The 16,840-nt window shown below is 42.9% G+C and overlaps 1 protein-coding gene and 1 long non-coding RNA gene across 2 annotated transcripts; one reads left to right on the top strand and one right to left on the bottom strand.

Moving 5' to 3' along the window:
• Positions 1–1,212: 1,212 nt before the first annotated feature.
• On the top strand, positions 1,213–16,179 carry LOC311056983. Its single transcript, XR_014601935.1, has 3 exons — positions 1,213–1,349; positions 14,035–14,149; positions 16,066–16,179. It is a non-coding gene; the product is annotated as an uncharacterized lncRNA (long non-coding RNA).
• sid4 (secreted immunoglobulin domain 4) lies at positions 11,249–13,677 on the bottom strand (the record flags this gene model as incomplete). The annotated part of the gene is made up of 6 exons (XM_084085400.1): positions 11,249–11,253; positions 11,420–11,686; positions 11,788–11,967; positions 12,726–12,912; positions 13,051–13,223; positions 13,509–13,677. 6 exons carry the CDS (start codon positions 13,675–13,677, stop codon positions 11,249–11,251), a joined length of 981 nt encoding a protein of 326 aa, XP_083941526.1.
• Positions 16,180–16,840: the final 661 nt, after the last annotated feature.

Raw genomic sequence — 16,840 nt, 5'->3', positions numbered from 1 at the left:
TCTGTCTGCTCCTCCTGTCTTCCCACCAGATGTTGACTGTTCCATCTGCTCCCCAGGAACACTGTCTCCTCCTCCGTCTGCTCCTCCTGTCTGGCCAGCAGATGTTGACTGTCCCATCTGATCCCCAGCAACAGCCTTATTAGCTTTCCATTTCGCATCCCAATCGAGTTTTGTAATTCTTTGGTTCATTTTTCTTTTTTCCTGCTCCAGTTTTTGTATATAAAGAAGGACTTGAGTCGATGTCTTGAAGGCCTGCTCCTGCAATTCCTTCCGGCTTTCCATGAACTTGCACTGATAATTTAGAAGTACCAAGTTGTTACGAATTATTTCTCCTTCACCGGGGTTTAGCTTTGGTAGCTTTTCTGGAGTACTCATTTTTTTGAGAGCTGCTTATAGACTATATGCAGAGGTCTGTCAAGAGTGCTGGACTTAGCTTAGAAGCCGGCTTATATACTTTCATCTGTCACCTCGGAGTGAGAGGAAGAAAGACTATAGTTTATGCCACACTCAGAGATTTTTTGTTGACTCATCTAGTGTATGTGATGCCTTTTATGAAGTGATGTCACAATGAGTCAGCGCTTGCTCCGGAACAGCCCGATGTCAGTCATCTCCGCATACGGAGATTCCAAACCTTTCGTGCCGGATCCGAAAAACTGTGTATCGGGTCGGGTCGAGGCCTAGCTAAGATCGTAGGCAAAGGTCTGAGCTATCTGTGTGCGAAATTTGGAGTCTGTAGCACCAACCATGTGCTTTCAGGGCTCATCCATGCGATTCGGGCCAATTTGGATTCGGCGTCCATTGGCTTCAATTAGCTGTCAGGGCTCATCCATGCGATTTGGCCCAATTCGGCCTCGGCTTCAATTAGTAGTCACGATGTAATATATATTGTAAGACTGAACATGCTGTCGTGAATGATTTGTCTGAAAATGGAAAAATTAAGTAGGAACATACATAAACACATTAAGACACTGTAATGTTAGTTAGGATATACTGTGGGTATGGAGATGAAAAAGGTCAATAATGCTATTCCGTTGCATGCATACGTGTGCCTGTCTGTGTGTTGTGTGTGTGTGTGTGTGTGTGTGTGTGTGTGTGTGTGTGTGTGTGTGTGTGTGTGTGTGTGTGTGTGTGTGTGTGTGTGTGTGTGTGTGTGTGTGTGTGTGTGTGTTAATGAGGTCAGATCACAAGACGTGGATGAGGTTACAGTGGTAGGCTCAGCGGCTCAAAGGAGGAACAATCTCTTCGTCCCAAAAAGCCACTGCGTCACAAGAATAACGCAATGCATGCAATGAAGCATGATGAAACTCATCTATGGATTGTGAATTATTAATATGAACGGCCACAAGCAGGTACGACTAGACACACACACACACACACACACACACACACACACACACACACACACACACACACACACACACACACACACACACACACACACACACACACACACACACACACACACACACACACACACACACACATTCAAGAATGCAAGCAAACATACACAAAGACAAAATAAATAGATTTGAGAATGTTCACGTTTGAAGCGGATATCATTCATATTTAGAAAAATCCCATTTTCATCTGGTGCAGTCAAACAAAACCAAACAAAAAACAAACTTTCTTGGGGCCTTCTATTGTTCTAGAAGAATCAGTATGTTTACCTGTTTATCATTGTCCTCACAGATTTTGTAAATCTTAAGCAGGTATCAGTGGTGTGTGTGGGTGGGTGTGTGAGAAGAATGAACAACAGTATAATGCTTGCATAAGCATGTGTTTGTGTAAACCACCAAAAAAGCACAGAAGACATCAGTATGCCTTGACATTTCCTGTGCGTGTGTGTGTCGTGTGTGTGTCGTGTGTGTCGTGTGTGTGTGTGTGTGTGTGTGTGTGTGTGTGTGCGTGCGTGCGTGCGTGCGTGCGTGCGTGCGTGCGTTCGTGCGTGCGTGCGTGCGTGCGTGCGTGTGTGTGTGTGCATATGGAGGGCGTGTAGGGTGTTTGTGCCACTTACTTTGTAGCTTTAACTGAACGGAAGTTGACTTAGAGTATACAGCAAAAAAAAAGGACAGTAAATGTCACGCTGCTAAATTGTATTGTGTGGATCTGGAGTTTACACGGCTTTAGTTCAGGATAGTTGCTATCTTCAATAAATTCAAATCAGTATTTAGGAAAGAGGAAAAACAATCCAATAGTTGGCTTCTGATGGGACCATATACTGTAGACAGAACATTGACATTTATTTCAATTACAGACCTATATTTCAAAATAGTTTTTCTCCAAATGATAGAACGATATGATCAATATGTGGATATCATGTATATCACACACATGTTTCTCCAAAATACACATTTCCTAGTACACACCACTGTGTTTTATTTATTAAATAGCAAATGACACACCCACAAGTAGCTATACACCACCCACACACGCACACACACACATGTGCACGTGCGCTCACACACACACACACACACACACACACACACACACACACACACACACACACACACACACACACACACACACACACACACACACGCACGCACACACACACACACACACACACACACACAGGACCTTTCCATATGGAAACACTGAAGGGGAAACACATTATAATCATAGAGTTGTAGACACTGATAGTTACAGGACTGTACATGCTGACCCTCACTCACATAGAGACAGTCGTTGAGACAGACAACAACACACAAACACAAGTGCTTTCTGTATGGAAAGATTGAAGGAATAGAGGATAATTATACTGTTTCAAATGCTTTACATCGCTCACTCACTCGCTCGCTCGCTCACTCACTCACTCACTCACTCACTCACTCACTCACTCACTCACTCACGCACGCACGCACACACACACACGCACACGCACACGCACACGCGCACGCGCATGCACACACACACACACACACACACACACACACACACACACACACACACACACTCATGCACGCACGCACGCACGCACGCGAGCGCGCGCACACACACACACACACACACACACACACACACACACACACACACACACACACAGACACACACAGAGGAACTTTCCATATGGAGCCGGTGAGTGAGTAAATGGACCATAATGACACAGTTACAGGTCAAATTGCAGTTCCTATTTGTGCCCAGAGACACGTGCTTATACACTCGAGCCAGGCACTAGTCTGGGAGAGAGGTCCTCATGGGGTTTCCAGTCACCAACGGTGGAATTCTGGGTAATCTTTTAAAGAAGATTTCTGGGCAGTTTTACAGAGAAGATGATGACAGAGACTATTTTGATGATGGATGAATGAAGACAGAAGAGATTAACTTTTTCTCTCTTCCGTCCACTTTTTTTCTCCTCTCTTCTCCCCACCAACTGAGCATAACTCTTTTGGTAACTCTTTCAAACCCTTTTTCTGTGGCAGGGAGGTAAATTATGCATGCTGCAGAAGAAGTATTTGGTGTTTTGGCGTCTTACTGCTTGACCCTGGACTTAGACAGTCTTTCTTCCTTTTACCTCTTTACCTTTTGCAAATTCTACTCTTTCCTCCCGTACCTTCTTGCCATTGACATCGGCACACTATTTTTCGACAACCCTCTCTCTGTGTCTGTTCAGCTGCCTTTCACGACCACTGGCTTGTGATCAGTCTGCTTGTGCACCTCCTTTTCTTTCCGCTTCTGCTTTTATAGTGCGTATTTATAACCAGAAGTTACCCTCAAAGTTTTTTTTTTCTGTGCCTCAAGTGGTTTGTCATGACATAAATTAAGGACTGCGACACACTGTCAGGAAGCTTGGCAAACACACCATCTTCTGTTTGTGGTTGATCTGGTGATGGTTGACATTTATGTCTCTAAAAGGCTACTAAAGTTTCATCCTTAAGTGTGAGGACAAGACGTGTTTGCATTTACAGTATGCAACCACCCACACAGACTGTATCGAACAAGCAAGTACTGTATATGTGTGACGTGAAAGCGTGTGTGTATCTATGTTATGTGTGAGAATGTGTGCGTGTGCGTGCGCGTGCGTGCGTGTGCGTGTGCGTGTGTGCGTGTGTGTTCTCAGGAAATGTCAACAAAATACAAAAAAGGCCAGAAATCCAGAAATATGATTTATAGGTTTACATATGGTGTGGTTATACCTTATTATTATAGTCAACATATACTTCTGGTATGATGAAAAGTAAAGCAATGTAAGACACACTGAAATTACTAGAAGAAATATTTTAGTATTTTTTTATGCATTCTAACCCACACGTGACTCACAAGTGGTGAATTACTGACGCATGATACTATTGAAGGCTAGGTTTCTCTTTCATAAAAGGCTTACTCATTGCTCAACTATTATTATATACATACTGTCAGGTTCTTTTTGGCTCAGTGCCCGACAACATAGGCTACACATGATAGTCCAGAAGACCACAGACCACAGACTGTCCACAGACCTTCGCAGCAAGGCTGAGAGTGTTCTGTCGACCCATACTCAGAGTGTACCAGAACTGTACAAAGCAGTGGTGAAAGAAGTACTCACACTTTGTACTTAAGTAAAAGTAGAAATACCCTAATGTAGAAATACTTTGTTACAAATAAAAGTCCGGTATTCAAAATTTGCTTGAGTAAAAGTACAAAAGTACTCCCATCAAAATATACTTAAGTACTGAAAGTAAAAGTACTCATTATGCAGAATGTCCCATTTCACAAGTTACCTTAATGTATAAAAATGCTTTGAAAATAGCAGATCTACGATGCGACACGTTGTGAGCTTGTAGATCGGCTATCTTCAAATAGACAAGTTTAATTAGGGCTGAAGTGGTTAATGTATTGTTTTGTAATAATAATCCAAATCTACAAAGTAACTAGTAACTAATAATTGTCTAATAATTGTAGTGGAGTAAAAAGTACAATATTTGACTCTGAGATATATAGTAAAATTAAAAGTATAACAAATTGGAAATACTCCAGTAAAGTAAAAGTACATCAACATTGTACTGAAGTACAGTACTTAAGTAAATGTACTTAGTAGTCTTCTACCACTGGTACAAAGGCAGTATCAGATGACAAAAAATAGACTGTTAATATTGCGGGAATAGGGTGAACAAAGAACAAAGGGAAGTCTTAAGCTGCTCAAGAATACCCATGGTGCTACATTGACATGGGGGGAGTGAGAGGTTAATATTAATATGACTATATCATTTTGCATATCAAGTATTTAGAAAGGCCATCTATCTTCTATCCGGAATTGGGTCGCAGAGGTAACAGCTCCAGCAGAATCAACATTAGTTACTTCTGACTGGGGCATACTAACCATGGCGTTCCAGAAGGCCACCATGGAGATATCCCTATTATCCCCCCATTTGGTCCTTGATCTGCTCCGTGGTCTCTTTCCAGTTGCGCGTGCACGGATAACCTCCCTATAAGGAGGCGCCCAGGAGACAACCGTATAGATGCCTGAACCAAGTCAAATGCCTTCTTTCCATGTAAAGGAGCAGCTCTTTTCTAAGAGTCTATTGCGGGTGACTGAGATTCTTGCCCTATCCCTCCCTAAGGGAGATGCCAGCCACCCATAGCCTGGTAAACCATCCAGGTCGTGTGAATTCACATTATCATGTGTCAAAAAAAACAGTGCTTGGGGCCAGACCGATCTGCAGAAAACACATGATAGTGTGAATTCACGGGACCGGGATGGTTTACCAGGCTAAGCCACCCAAATGAGAAAAGTAATTTCTGCCACTTGTATACACAATGTTGTTCTTTCAGTCATAGCACACATTTATTTTGGCCAAAGGAGATGATGACCGTCACCCCAATAGACACGCCCACAAGCGGCCTGTTTGCCAATGAACACTGAATTGTGATTTGTGCAGCTTTGTTCACAAACAGAATATCTTACTCTTGATAGCTAATTATTGGCTATAACATAGACTAACAGTTATTAGTCTATGTTATATTATGTGTTGTTTTTTTCCGAAAAGAGGAAACATGATAACCCATAGAGAGCAGATATCTATTGCTGTAAATTCATATACAGTACCATTCACACAGGATTAGTATTATGTGGGGAACTCATGTATTAAGCCCCCCCAAAAAAATCTTTGTTTTGTGCGCCGTATTCACACAGGATTAAAATCACCAACGTCCTTCATAATTAGTACAAATTACCAGAGGTCCCCTGGTAATACTAGTCCTGTGCGAATAGGGCATGACTGAGTTTCAGAATACGTAACCTAATAGAGGTCTAGCTCACATTAATGGCCCAGCATTTAGGAGATTTAGGAGATCTTGTTAATGCTGGGCCCATTTCGAGCAAGCCACCATGACTCCCTGCAAGGCCTTACACTTTGAAGCACTACAGATGCATGCATAAAAGCACACTCGCCACAAACTTTACCAATAAATGGCACCTTTTGAGGGGGAAGGTTCAGTGGCTTTGTAGCTGCTGTTACACAAACAAGTTACGTCATGTCCCGTCATCATTTGCCTCATGCACTTCCCATGAGCATATTTCTTGTAAGTTGTGGTGTAATCCTATCTGCATATGGACCTTCAAAAGACAACATATACAATACAATCTGTTAAGAGCTAGTAAAATAGAATGTCCTTCCCATTCAAGCTGTGTCTAATTACCAAGGAAGCTTCCTCTCACCTGGTACCTAGTTAGAATGTTCCTTATTTAGGTACCTGTTTTATCCAAAAGGTTTGAGACACCCTACAAACATAGCGTCATGGGACTATGGTAACATAAAATTTGATGCAGCTGTGACTCCAATTTCCATGGTAATTAAGCCTCTGGTGCACAGCCTGTGCACCAGCTGTGTACTAGGACCAATTAAGCCTCTGTCTAGTGCAACAAATGAGCTGGCTAACTTCAACAAACAAAGTCAACAGACCTTATTTTAAAATAAACACATATAAGGGTGGCATCGCCACATGGTCCTATGGGTTATCCTACACTGCCAAGAAACCTTGATGCTTAGCTAAATTCGTTCCCCGGATGGCCTTAGCCTGGAAACCAGACAAATCTTCCAATGCAAAAAAAGAATAAAAAATAGCCCTCTGCAGATTTGGACTGGCCCCGCTCGGTTGTGATTGGATTTCCCTGCCCCCGAAGTTGTGGGGCACCTATTATGGCCCAGTATGCAAATATGGGGTGGGTTTAACAGAGATTCCAGACAAATATATACGCAGTGATATTAGTCTGGCCATGCCAGGCTATGATGGCCGCCCCCCCAGGGTTTTAAACGTCTCACTCCCTGTCCCCTCGCCCCCTTTTATATCACTATCATGAATTTAATCTGTATATTTAGATTTTCTATATTTTTGAGACTGACGGTCAGAGACCAACCCTCCTCGCTACTCCTACCCGCCTATGAGCACTTATCCTGGGCATAGAAGTGAAACTGTGGAATAACATCCTTAACAAATCATACATTACACTTGGTTAAGTTCACCATCAGTTAATGATGAGGACCAGGAATTAATGATGAGTGATAAATTCATGGTGAATTAATGTATGAGTTCATCATTAAATAAGCATTATTACGAATATGTGTGTGAATTTGCATGCTCAAGTAAAGTGGGACCCTTTCGGGTTAATTTAACTCTGATAGTGTAAAAATGGACCTGTGATTTTACAGTGTGGTAAAAGGATTCAAACGAATTGGCAACTATGAATCAGCTATATTTCCTGTATTCCCTTGTACTCGTGACCTTTGACCTCCTAGAGCCCAGGGGGAATACCACTTCCTGTTAGGAGATGAGTTGTCCTCAGTTTGAGTTCACAGAAGGATTACTGTCTGGCCCTCACTGTTTGCATCCATGCTTGGGTCCAAGTGAGCTTAAATGTCTTTGAGATTAATGTCACCAAGCAATGGAGATTGTTATTGGTTTCCTGTTGTACCAGTTAAGAAGAAGTAAAACTTATTGGAAACAATGTGAGATCAGATATGGGACAACGTGAAGTTATATTGTGCTCAGTGGTAGCTATTCTGACTCTGCATTCAACACAATAGTGGAGCTCTGTTCCCTAGTATCAACCCATCGTTCTGCTTTTCTTTCTTTGCCAAGTAGTGACTGTTGTTGCGTTATCACAAATCCACAGGTGGAAGCCATAGCAACAGACTTGACAGGCACCTCCCTTCCACCCCTCACTTCCTGGGGAAACTCTCACCTCATTGGTTCCTTCCTGAAAGGCCTAGTTCTCCAGTTCATTATCACAGAGCATCTCATTGACCTCTCCATAGCAATCCTTTATCATTCTCTTTATATGGTGCTGGAGACTACTAACGTATGCCTTCTCGTGTGTTTGCGCACACGGCCACAGTCCACTCTCAAGGCTAATATAAGCAATGTTGGTCCAGAGTAAATATAGCACTCTTGCGTAGTTCTACAGTAATATAAACTAATGTGAGGCTTGGGTGATTCAGTGAGGAAGTGTTTGGTGTGTGTGTGTGTGTGTGTGTGTGTGTGTGTGTGTGTGTGTGTGTGTGTGTGTGTGTGTGTGTGTGTGTGTGTGTGTGTGTGTGTGTGTGTGTGTGTGTGTGTGTGTTTCCCCACATCCTTGTTCTGTCAACTGCACTCTGAGAAGCGTCACTGTTTACATCAGAGTCCATTACAGAAAATACATCTATGTCAAGATGTTACTTTCCGAAACACACACACACACACACACACACACACACACACACACACACACACACACAGACACACACACACACACACACACACACACACACACACACACACACACACACACACACACACACACACACACACACACACACACACACACACACACACACACACACACACATGCACACGCACGCGCATACAACGAACATGGGGAAACATAGCTTTTTTCCAGTTACTGATTTCATCTCTTTTTTTCTGTTCCTTCCTCATTAGTCTCTTCATTCCAAGAGTTGAATATTTCTTTCTTATAGCTCAATTAGTCTCTCTGTTCTCATGTTTTATTAGCTGAGCCATGAAGCGACTGTGAACCCTCTGTAATGAGGCTATCAGTCTGTCTGTCTGTCTGTCTGTCTGTCTGTCTGTCTGTCTGTCTGTCTGTCTGTCTGTCTGTCTGTCTGTCTGTCTGTCTGACTATTTGTATGTCACTGTCGGCAATGAAACATACAGTATATTAGATCTCTGTCTCAATAGTATGGTGCAATTTGTTGGTCAACGGTCAAGGTCAAGAAAGTCAATAATAACATTATGTAACGTTTTACATTTTGTGACTCAGCTACTTTATGCCCTGCACCTCCAGGATTGACATTGTACATTTTTTTTGTCTTTCACTTCTGTCTTAACCACTTTCAAACTGGTGTTCCTGTTTTTGGGGGGCACGTCATTATAGCAAAACATTTTAAAAGACGTTTGAAAATAGTCAATCCACAAGCTCACAATGTATCGCATAGTGACGCGTTGTAAACTTGTACATCGGCTATTTGCACTGCGCGACACAGTGATACGACAAAGTATAAACTCGGCTTAAATGGTTAATCTTGCCAGCTTGACCCCCCCCCCCCCCCTGTGAAGTGAGGGGGTGGTTAGAGATGACAAAGAACAGAAGTTTCCTCCTCTACTTTGAAGATGCCTGTAAAGATGAAGGGATGAAAAGACAACAGGAACATTTAGACCCAGACCTGTCTTTATATCCTTTTCTTTTTATAACCTTTCCTACTTTTTTTTCTTCAAAAGGTTTTATCTAATGATTTTCAGAAATAAAATCTAAATCCCCCCCCCCCCCCCCCACCTGTTACTGAACAATCACTATATAGCAGTGATTACTATCAGAATATAGGGCTTTAACTTTCAAAAATAGTTTCAACCAAAAATATCACTTATACAGCAAATATCACTTTTCACTTATCACCTTAGCCTAGCCGATCTACAATCTCAGAAAGCAATGCAATGCGTTGCGAGCTTGTAGACCGGCTTTTCTCACTCTTTTTGAAATAGGGCGTAAGTGATTAATTCATGTGTTTATGCAAGTTTGGGTCCCAGGAGGACACCAAATTTCTATTTTGGGCCTCGAGCTGAAAAGGTTTTGGAACCCCTGATTTAGAGCCCAGTGAAAGAGATAGAATAAGGAAAAGAAGAGGTCTAATTATTTTACAAGGGACAAGCCACAGTCAAATACAACAAGTATAAGCCAAGGACAATGTGAATAATACCATCATGTGATACTTGTGACTGTGCTCACAGTCATGATTGACATCCCAGCAACGTATACTCCTTGCTGGTCTATATGATAGAATCCTGTGTATTGCTTCTACAATCTCCAAATAAACAAACATGTGACTTTTCATTTAAAATCACATTTAGTCAGATCTGCAGGTTTCCAAAAAGAGCACAGCCTTCGGCCAATGAAGTTCCACTGTGACATACTGTACATCTGACCAAAAACGAACTTTGTCTGTTCAGGAGGAGTTTACAGTCCATATTTACTGACTGAGCTGATATGACCTAATCAGACAACTGTATTTTCTTCTTCTTTAAACTTAGGCATAACTCGTGAACACTGGAAAACAATAGTTCTACTGTGCGTAGGGTTTTAGCCACTACAGGGTGTGTGACAAGACTGAATCACTCTTCTTTGGAATGCAGGCTTATGTGTAGCTTATGGCTACATATTGCCACCAAGTGGTAAAAAGAAAAGCTTCATAAACAACCTTTTCAACAGTTAACGGATGATTCTACAGATTAGATTTCATACCAGGAACCACACATCAAATAACTCAATCAAGCAGTGGTGGAATCAATTCATATTTTATGACATAATAGCAGAATTAAAACATGGTCAAAGCTTTGTTTTCGCTGTTCCCTGACCTTCTTTTTTGTGTTCATATGTGCAACAGTGGGTTCTTGGCAGTTGAGACAAAGGGAGGATGAGAGCCATGCAGCGGAATGCGTGGGGGGGTACACAGATGTACGCCATCCCAGAGCTCCAAAGTAAAATATTCCAGAGGGAAGGTATGAAGCACTACTTGAAGCAGGGACATGCTCTGATTCGATATAAAAATATGAAATTGAAACATATACAGTTATATGCATACAGCATACAAAACCCTAAGTCTCTGAAACGAAACGACAACAGTCTCTGTTGTCGTTTTGTGATTCAAGGTTTTCTACATGGTATTTACCCTTGTTGTGTGTGTGTACTGTGTAGTAGTAGTCTAGTATGGTAAGCGCACTGCAGAGGGTTTGACAACGATTGTCAATGATGAAAGATGATCTGTGTCAGGACGCTGGCTTAAGCTGTAACACAAAGCAAAGGAGGGGGGACAGAAATTGAGAGGGGGAGAGAGAGGAGAAAGAAAGACAGAGAGAGAGAGATGGAGAGAGACATACAGAGAGAGTATTCTTTAATTATCTATTGACTGATGAATTGATATTCCTTGTCTTACTCCAAACACACACTCACATTTTACGGTGACTTTAGCCAGTGCCTCACTGGAGTCAATGTGGTTGGAGGCCACACACTTGTAGGTACCGCTGTCAGTCAGCTTCACTTGGGCTATCAGAAGCTCGCCACTCTCTGTGATCTCTGCCACTGCGGACATGGGCACCCTACCCATCCTGCTCCAGTTAAACGTCATCGGATGAGTGCCGTGGGCAAGGCACTGCAAGCGCAAGGCATCACCCTGGCGCAGCTTTACCTGGTCGGGCAGGGAGGTGGCATAGGGAGGGGCTATGAGAAGAAAAGAGCACAAGCAAATTACCCTCATAGTCGATGACTAACAAAACTAAAGTCTTCATGTCAGTGTGCGTTTGTCTGCTTTCTCAACTCACACTCCACCTCCATCTGTGAGTAAGCCTCGCTGTAGCCGTGCATGTTGGTGGCGTTACAGATATACTGTCCTGAGTCCTGACGGCCCACACTGGTTAGGGTCAGAACGCCGCCCGCCACGGTGTGCTTCCATGGCAACGGTGACCGTAGTTTGGACCAGGTGATGGTAGGAGGAGGAGAACCTCAAGAGAGAAAGATAGGATTACAGGGGAAGAAAGAAACGGAGAGGGAAAGTCAGGAAGAGAGTGAGTAGGGGAGAGGCTTTGTTTTTCACTACCAGGGGTGTTGCCTGGAATCTGTGACAACATATCACACGGGAGGGCAACACTGATATACTGAAGCATTTAGCACATTGATTCTCAACCCTTTTCATTTCAAGGACCCCCATTTTATATCTTATTGTTTTAATATCTGGGACCCCAATCTATACTGTAAACTTTTTGGCTTTTCCAGATTGGAATCAGATTGGTTTGATCAAGTCTGAACAGCAATCAAACTACATGGAAACAGATTTTTGGCTCATCAGATTTGAACCACATCTCTCCATCTTTAAGTGGTTTCTAAAGATGTGTCTGGACACTTTGGACCCTGAAGCCTGAATTATACTTTGTATTAGAGTATAAGTGAAGCATTTCTTATAACTATGTTGTTACATAGTTACTACAGCAACCAATGAAGATAGGTCAACGATGTCTGAATATACAAATCCAATGTGATCACTTGTAAACAGTGTGGACAGTCAGTCCTAAGGATCGTATTTGAGAAACAAATGGGATTTTCCTCCAGTCTGAGCAAAGATTTACGCACACAGTCTCAAACACACACACACACACACACACACACACACACACACACACACACACACACACACACACACACACACACACACACACACACACACACACACACACACACACACACACACACAGCGCTGACTTACCACTGGCATGACACTCCATAGTAACTGGACGTCCCTCCACTGCAGTCACTTCCTGGGGGGTCGCTGAAGCCACAGGTGCTCCCTGTCCACCCTCAACAATGATCGGAACTTTGACCTCTGTCATCCCCTCGTTACTCTCACCCTGGCAAACGTACACCCCTGAGTCCTCTGGACGCATTGCATCCCACTAGGGAACAAGAGGAAATAATGATGACGATGATGATGACGACGACTACAAAGATCGATGACGACAATGACACAATGTTGATGGTGATGGGTGAAGTGCAGAACTTCCTCAGGGCTAAAGGTTGTGTTTATCATTCACCTGTATGGTGTTTGCATCGTCCGTCACTGCCGTAAATAGCTGGAGGGTGGAGCCCTGGCGCTTCCAAGTCACTGTGGGCTTTGGCCGGCCAGTGGCACGGCATTCTACAGACACCGCCTCACCCACCCTCACCCGCAGGGGGCCCGATGGAGTCACACGCACCTTCGGAGAGTCTGAGGGGGAACACACGCACGCACGCACGCACGCACGTACGCACGCACGCACGCACGCACACACACACACACACACACACACACACACACACACACACACACACACAGAATGTGAGAGCATGCTGACATACTAGATGAGAACTAAGTAGATTTTGTTGTAAAGAACATAAAACTAAACACAGGTGAGTCTCAGGCACTGTAGAATTACTTATAAATATATAAAGACATACACACAGAGTCACAGACATGTTTACAGAAACACAATGTTTGCATTGTCAAACTCACATCTGACATTCAGCACGGCTGTGCCAGAGCTACGGCCTTCAGAGTTAGATGCCACACAGCGGTACTGGCCGTGGTTAGGAGGTCGGGTGTTGGCAACTGTCAGCACAGAGCCATCAGGTCCAAGCTTTGCATTGGCTGCAGAAACAAACAAGTACAGCCATGTATTCATTAATTTATTGGGTCAGCCATCTTATTAAACTGTGCTTGGGACCAATGAGTCATTGTGAGCGGTTGACAAAAGATAAACCCAGGACTTTCAATGGGGGTTCTAAGGACAAGTGTTGTGTGGACTGTGGGTGAGGATAGGTTTGATCAGTGTTGACAGCGGGTGTGGAGTGAAAAGCTCGAAGCCACAGTTCACTGCTGAGTCTGAGGTGCCATTGGAATGTGTGATCGTTTTTGGCAACACCAATGACAAAATCAATGTCATAAACTCCCCTTTTCCTATTGGGGTTTCAAAAAGGTACCAAACTCAGAACCGTACCATACCTGGTAATGCAGGGCTGTTGTTCTTCTTCCATTCCAGCTGGACAGGCCGGGCACCACTCACCACTGTGCACCTAAAGCTGGCAGACTCCCCCTGACGCACTGCAGCCACCCGGGGCTCCACTAAGATGACAGGAGCCTGTGCACCCGCTGCAGTGAGACACACAGTGGTTAAAAGAATCCTATCAACAGATGATATGGCCATGCACAGACATATTATATTAGCCCTTTAAACTGTCTAATGAGAACTATAGGCCAAAGCAAAAAATGTTTTGTGGCGTAGAGCAGTGGTTCTCAACCTGTGGGTCGTGACCCCCAGGGGGCTCCCCATATGACTTTGGGGGATACCCACATGAGAGTAAAGTGACAATTCAAGGACTTTTAAGACCTTTTTAATACCTACAAAAAAGAAAAAGATAAGAAATGAAATGAAATTAAAAAAAAGACCATTACTGCATCAAAAGTAATCAACAAACTATACAATAAAAACTGGTCAAACATTGGCCAAACTGTCAAATCGTGTCGCAAGGCTTGCCTTGTAGATTGGCTATTTTCACAATGTTTATCCCACACCAAGTCAAACTAAATGTAATGCCTCAACTCTTACAATTCCAAGTGTATGTCAGGGTGGGAGGTCTCCAGTTCACATTATGATTATTTTTGGGGGTCCCCAGTTCAAATATGATTATTTTGAGGGGTCTCCAGTTCAAATGTGATCATTTTGGGGGGTCGCGGCCTGAAAAGGTTGGAAACCACTGGCATAGAGGTAAAACACCTGCCAACCCGGATTCAATCCCTGGGGGCCATTCTAATCCAAGGAACACTGGCTGCAGTGTTTGTGAGTGGAAACCAGCGAGGGATTATGCCCTTGTCGTTGCATTAGTGACCTCTGCTGGTTGGTCATGCTAGTGACAGGGACTGAAGTACACATTTAGAATTGGCAATGGAATTGGAGAGAAATGGGAATTAAAAAAACGGATTAACTTCTCCATGTCATGCCACAGCTACACTCACACAGGCACTAACATGCTTTTATGCACGTAGGCTACACGTGGGAACAACAAAACTCTGTGAACCTTTAGTCAGGTCTGGGAACAAAATGTGTACACAAATACCACAAAGCAAACAACAAAAGCAAATACGCAGATTTAACTGGATAGGGAATTTAATGACTAAGCAAAAATGTTAATGCACAAAATGAAGTCAAATGAAAAATGCTATGTTATAGCTGATTATATTAATATGTGGTAAGACAAAAACTATTTCCTTTCAAATAGTCTTAATAACTGATACAAAACACACAATCATCAGTGACACATGCACATTGACTAGAACTATGAACTACTACTAAGCAGTCATAATCAAAAATACATTTGTGAAAAATGTTAATTAGTTTAATTCTTAATCTGCTAAACCTTTGTGCATTTTAGTCCAATCCCAAACCCATTTCATTACCTGAGAATAGCAGAGAACACAGCACCAGACCTATGGGAAAGATATCCATGATGAACAGAGACCAGAAAGCCTGCTATTGCTCCTCTGCTCCCCAATCTCTCTAACTCCTCTAACTCTCTCTCTCTCTCTCTCTCTCTCTCTCTCTCTCTCTCTCTCTCTCTCTCTCTGTCACACTGGCACTCTTGACCTTTAACCATCCACTTCTTTTCCCTCAAATTTACCCCACAGTCCATTGTCAACAAGAGACCACAGCAGCTCTTTTATACAGCATTTCAATGTACTATTATGTAATTCTGGATACTAGGTATAAATGTCTCACTTCATTGAAATGTTGAATATGCTTCTGTGTCTAAATGAACTGCTAAGTCCTCTTTTTATTGCACTAACTTCAGTCCTCTACCTCTATCCAAAGGAAGCTCTTTCTTTAAAGTCCTTAAATCCCCTCCAACTCCCCTCATTCCTCTCTTTCGTCACCTACTGTACTTTGATAAGAGGGGTGATGACATCAGAAGGTCTTTATCTCATTGTCCCACTGATCGATTATCTAACTCTAACTCACTCAAAGCTATACCCCAGAAACATACCATGCATGACGTCTTCTGTCCTCTCTCTCCAGCTGAGGACCTAAAACTGGTGTCATCCACCAGACCAACCACAGGTCATCTAGACCGCATTCCCTTCCCTGGTAGACCATCACTGAAGCCATGTCCAAATAAAACAGAATGCTCCCAAAACTTTCACGTCTCCCCCCCTTCTTTGGCTTCCAATTGCTGCCCACACCCACACAGTACAAAACACTGGTGTTTTGGCCTACAAGGAAACCAAAGGCATGGCACCACTATACCTGCAGGAGAAGGACATGAGCTGTTTGCTTGACCACAAATGTAAAAATGTTATTTATATTGTTTAGAAAGATGCTAGGTTTCTTGTTTACCATATCTTAGTTTTTCCTAGGGTAAATAGTCACACTCTCTGTGACTATTTACCCTGTATTTGTTGACTAGGGTTCATGCCGACACTGATTTGCGCCCTTTTAAGTCACTCTGGATAAGAGTGTACATTTTAGGCACATATCTGGCATCCTAACTGTCAGTAATAAACAGGGAGTAAAAACATTACTTTGCTACAATTCAAAGAAGTGGAACTGCCGATATTGTCCTTTTTGACCTTTGAATATATTGACCTGATTTTCCAACTGCCATGTGCCTCCTGGCAAAGAAAGTGGCCCTGTAGCAGAGGCAGCAGCTTCCATTTCCAGTGTGAGTAACCCACTCATTTCAGTAAATCAATTTGTAGACATGAAACCCAAGGGTGAATCCACACGTGGAGAAGCACTTGTAACATAAGTAGAGAATAGGTAGAACATTGTTTAGTTGATAGAGGTAGGGTTA

This window comes from Gymnoscopelus microlampas (genome assembly GCF_963454915.1).
Source record: "Gymnoscopelus microlampas genome assembly, chromosome: 2".
NCBI lineage: Eukaryota > Metazoa > Chordata > Actinopteri > Myctophiformes > Myctophidae > Gymnoscopelus > Gymnoscopelus microlampas.
Note: the sequence above shows the minus strand (reverse complement) of the source record. Positions and strands in the feature narration are given on the sequence as shown.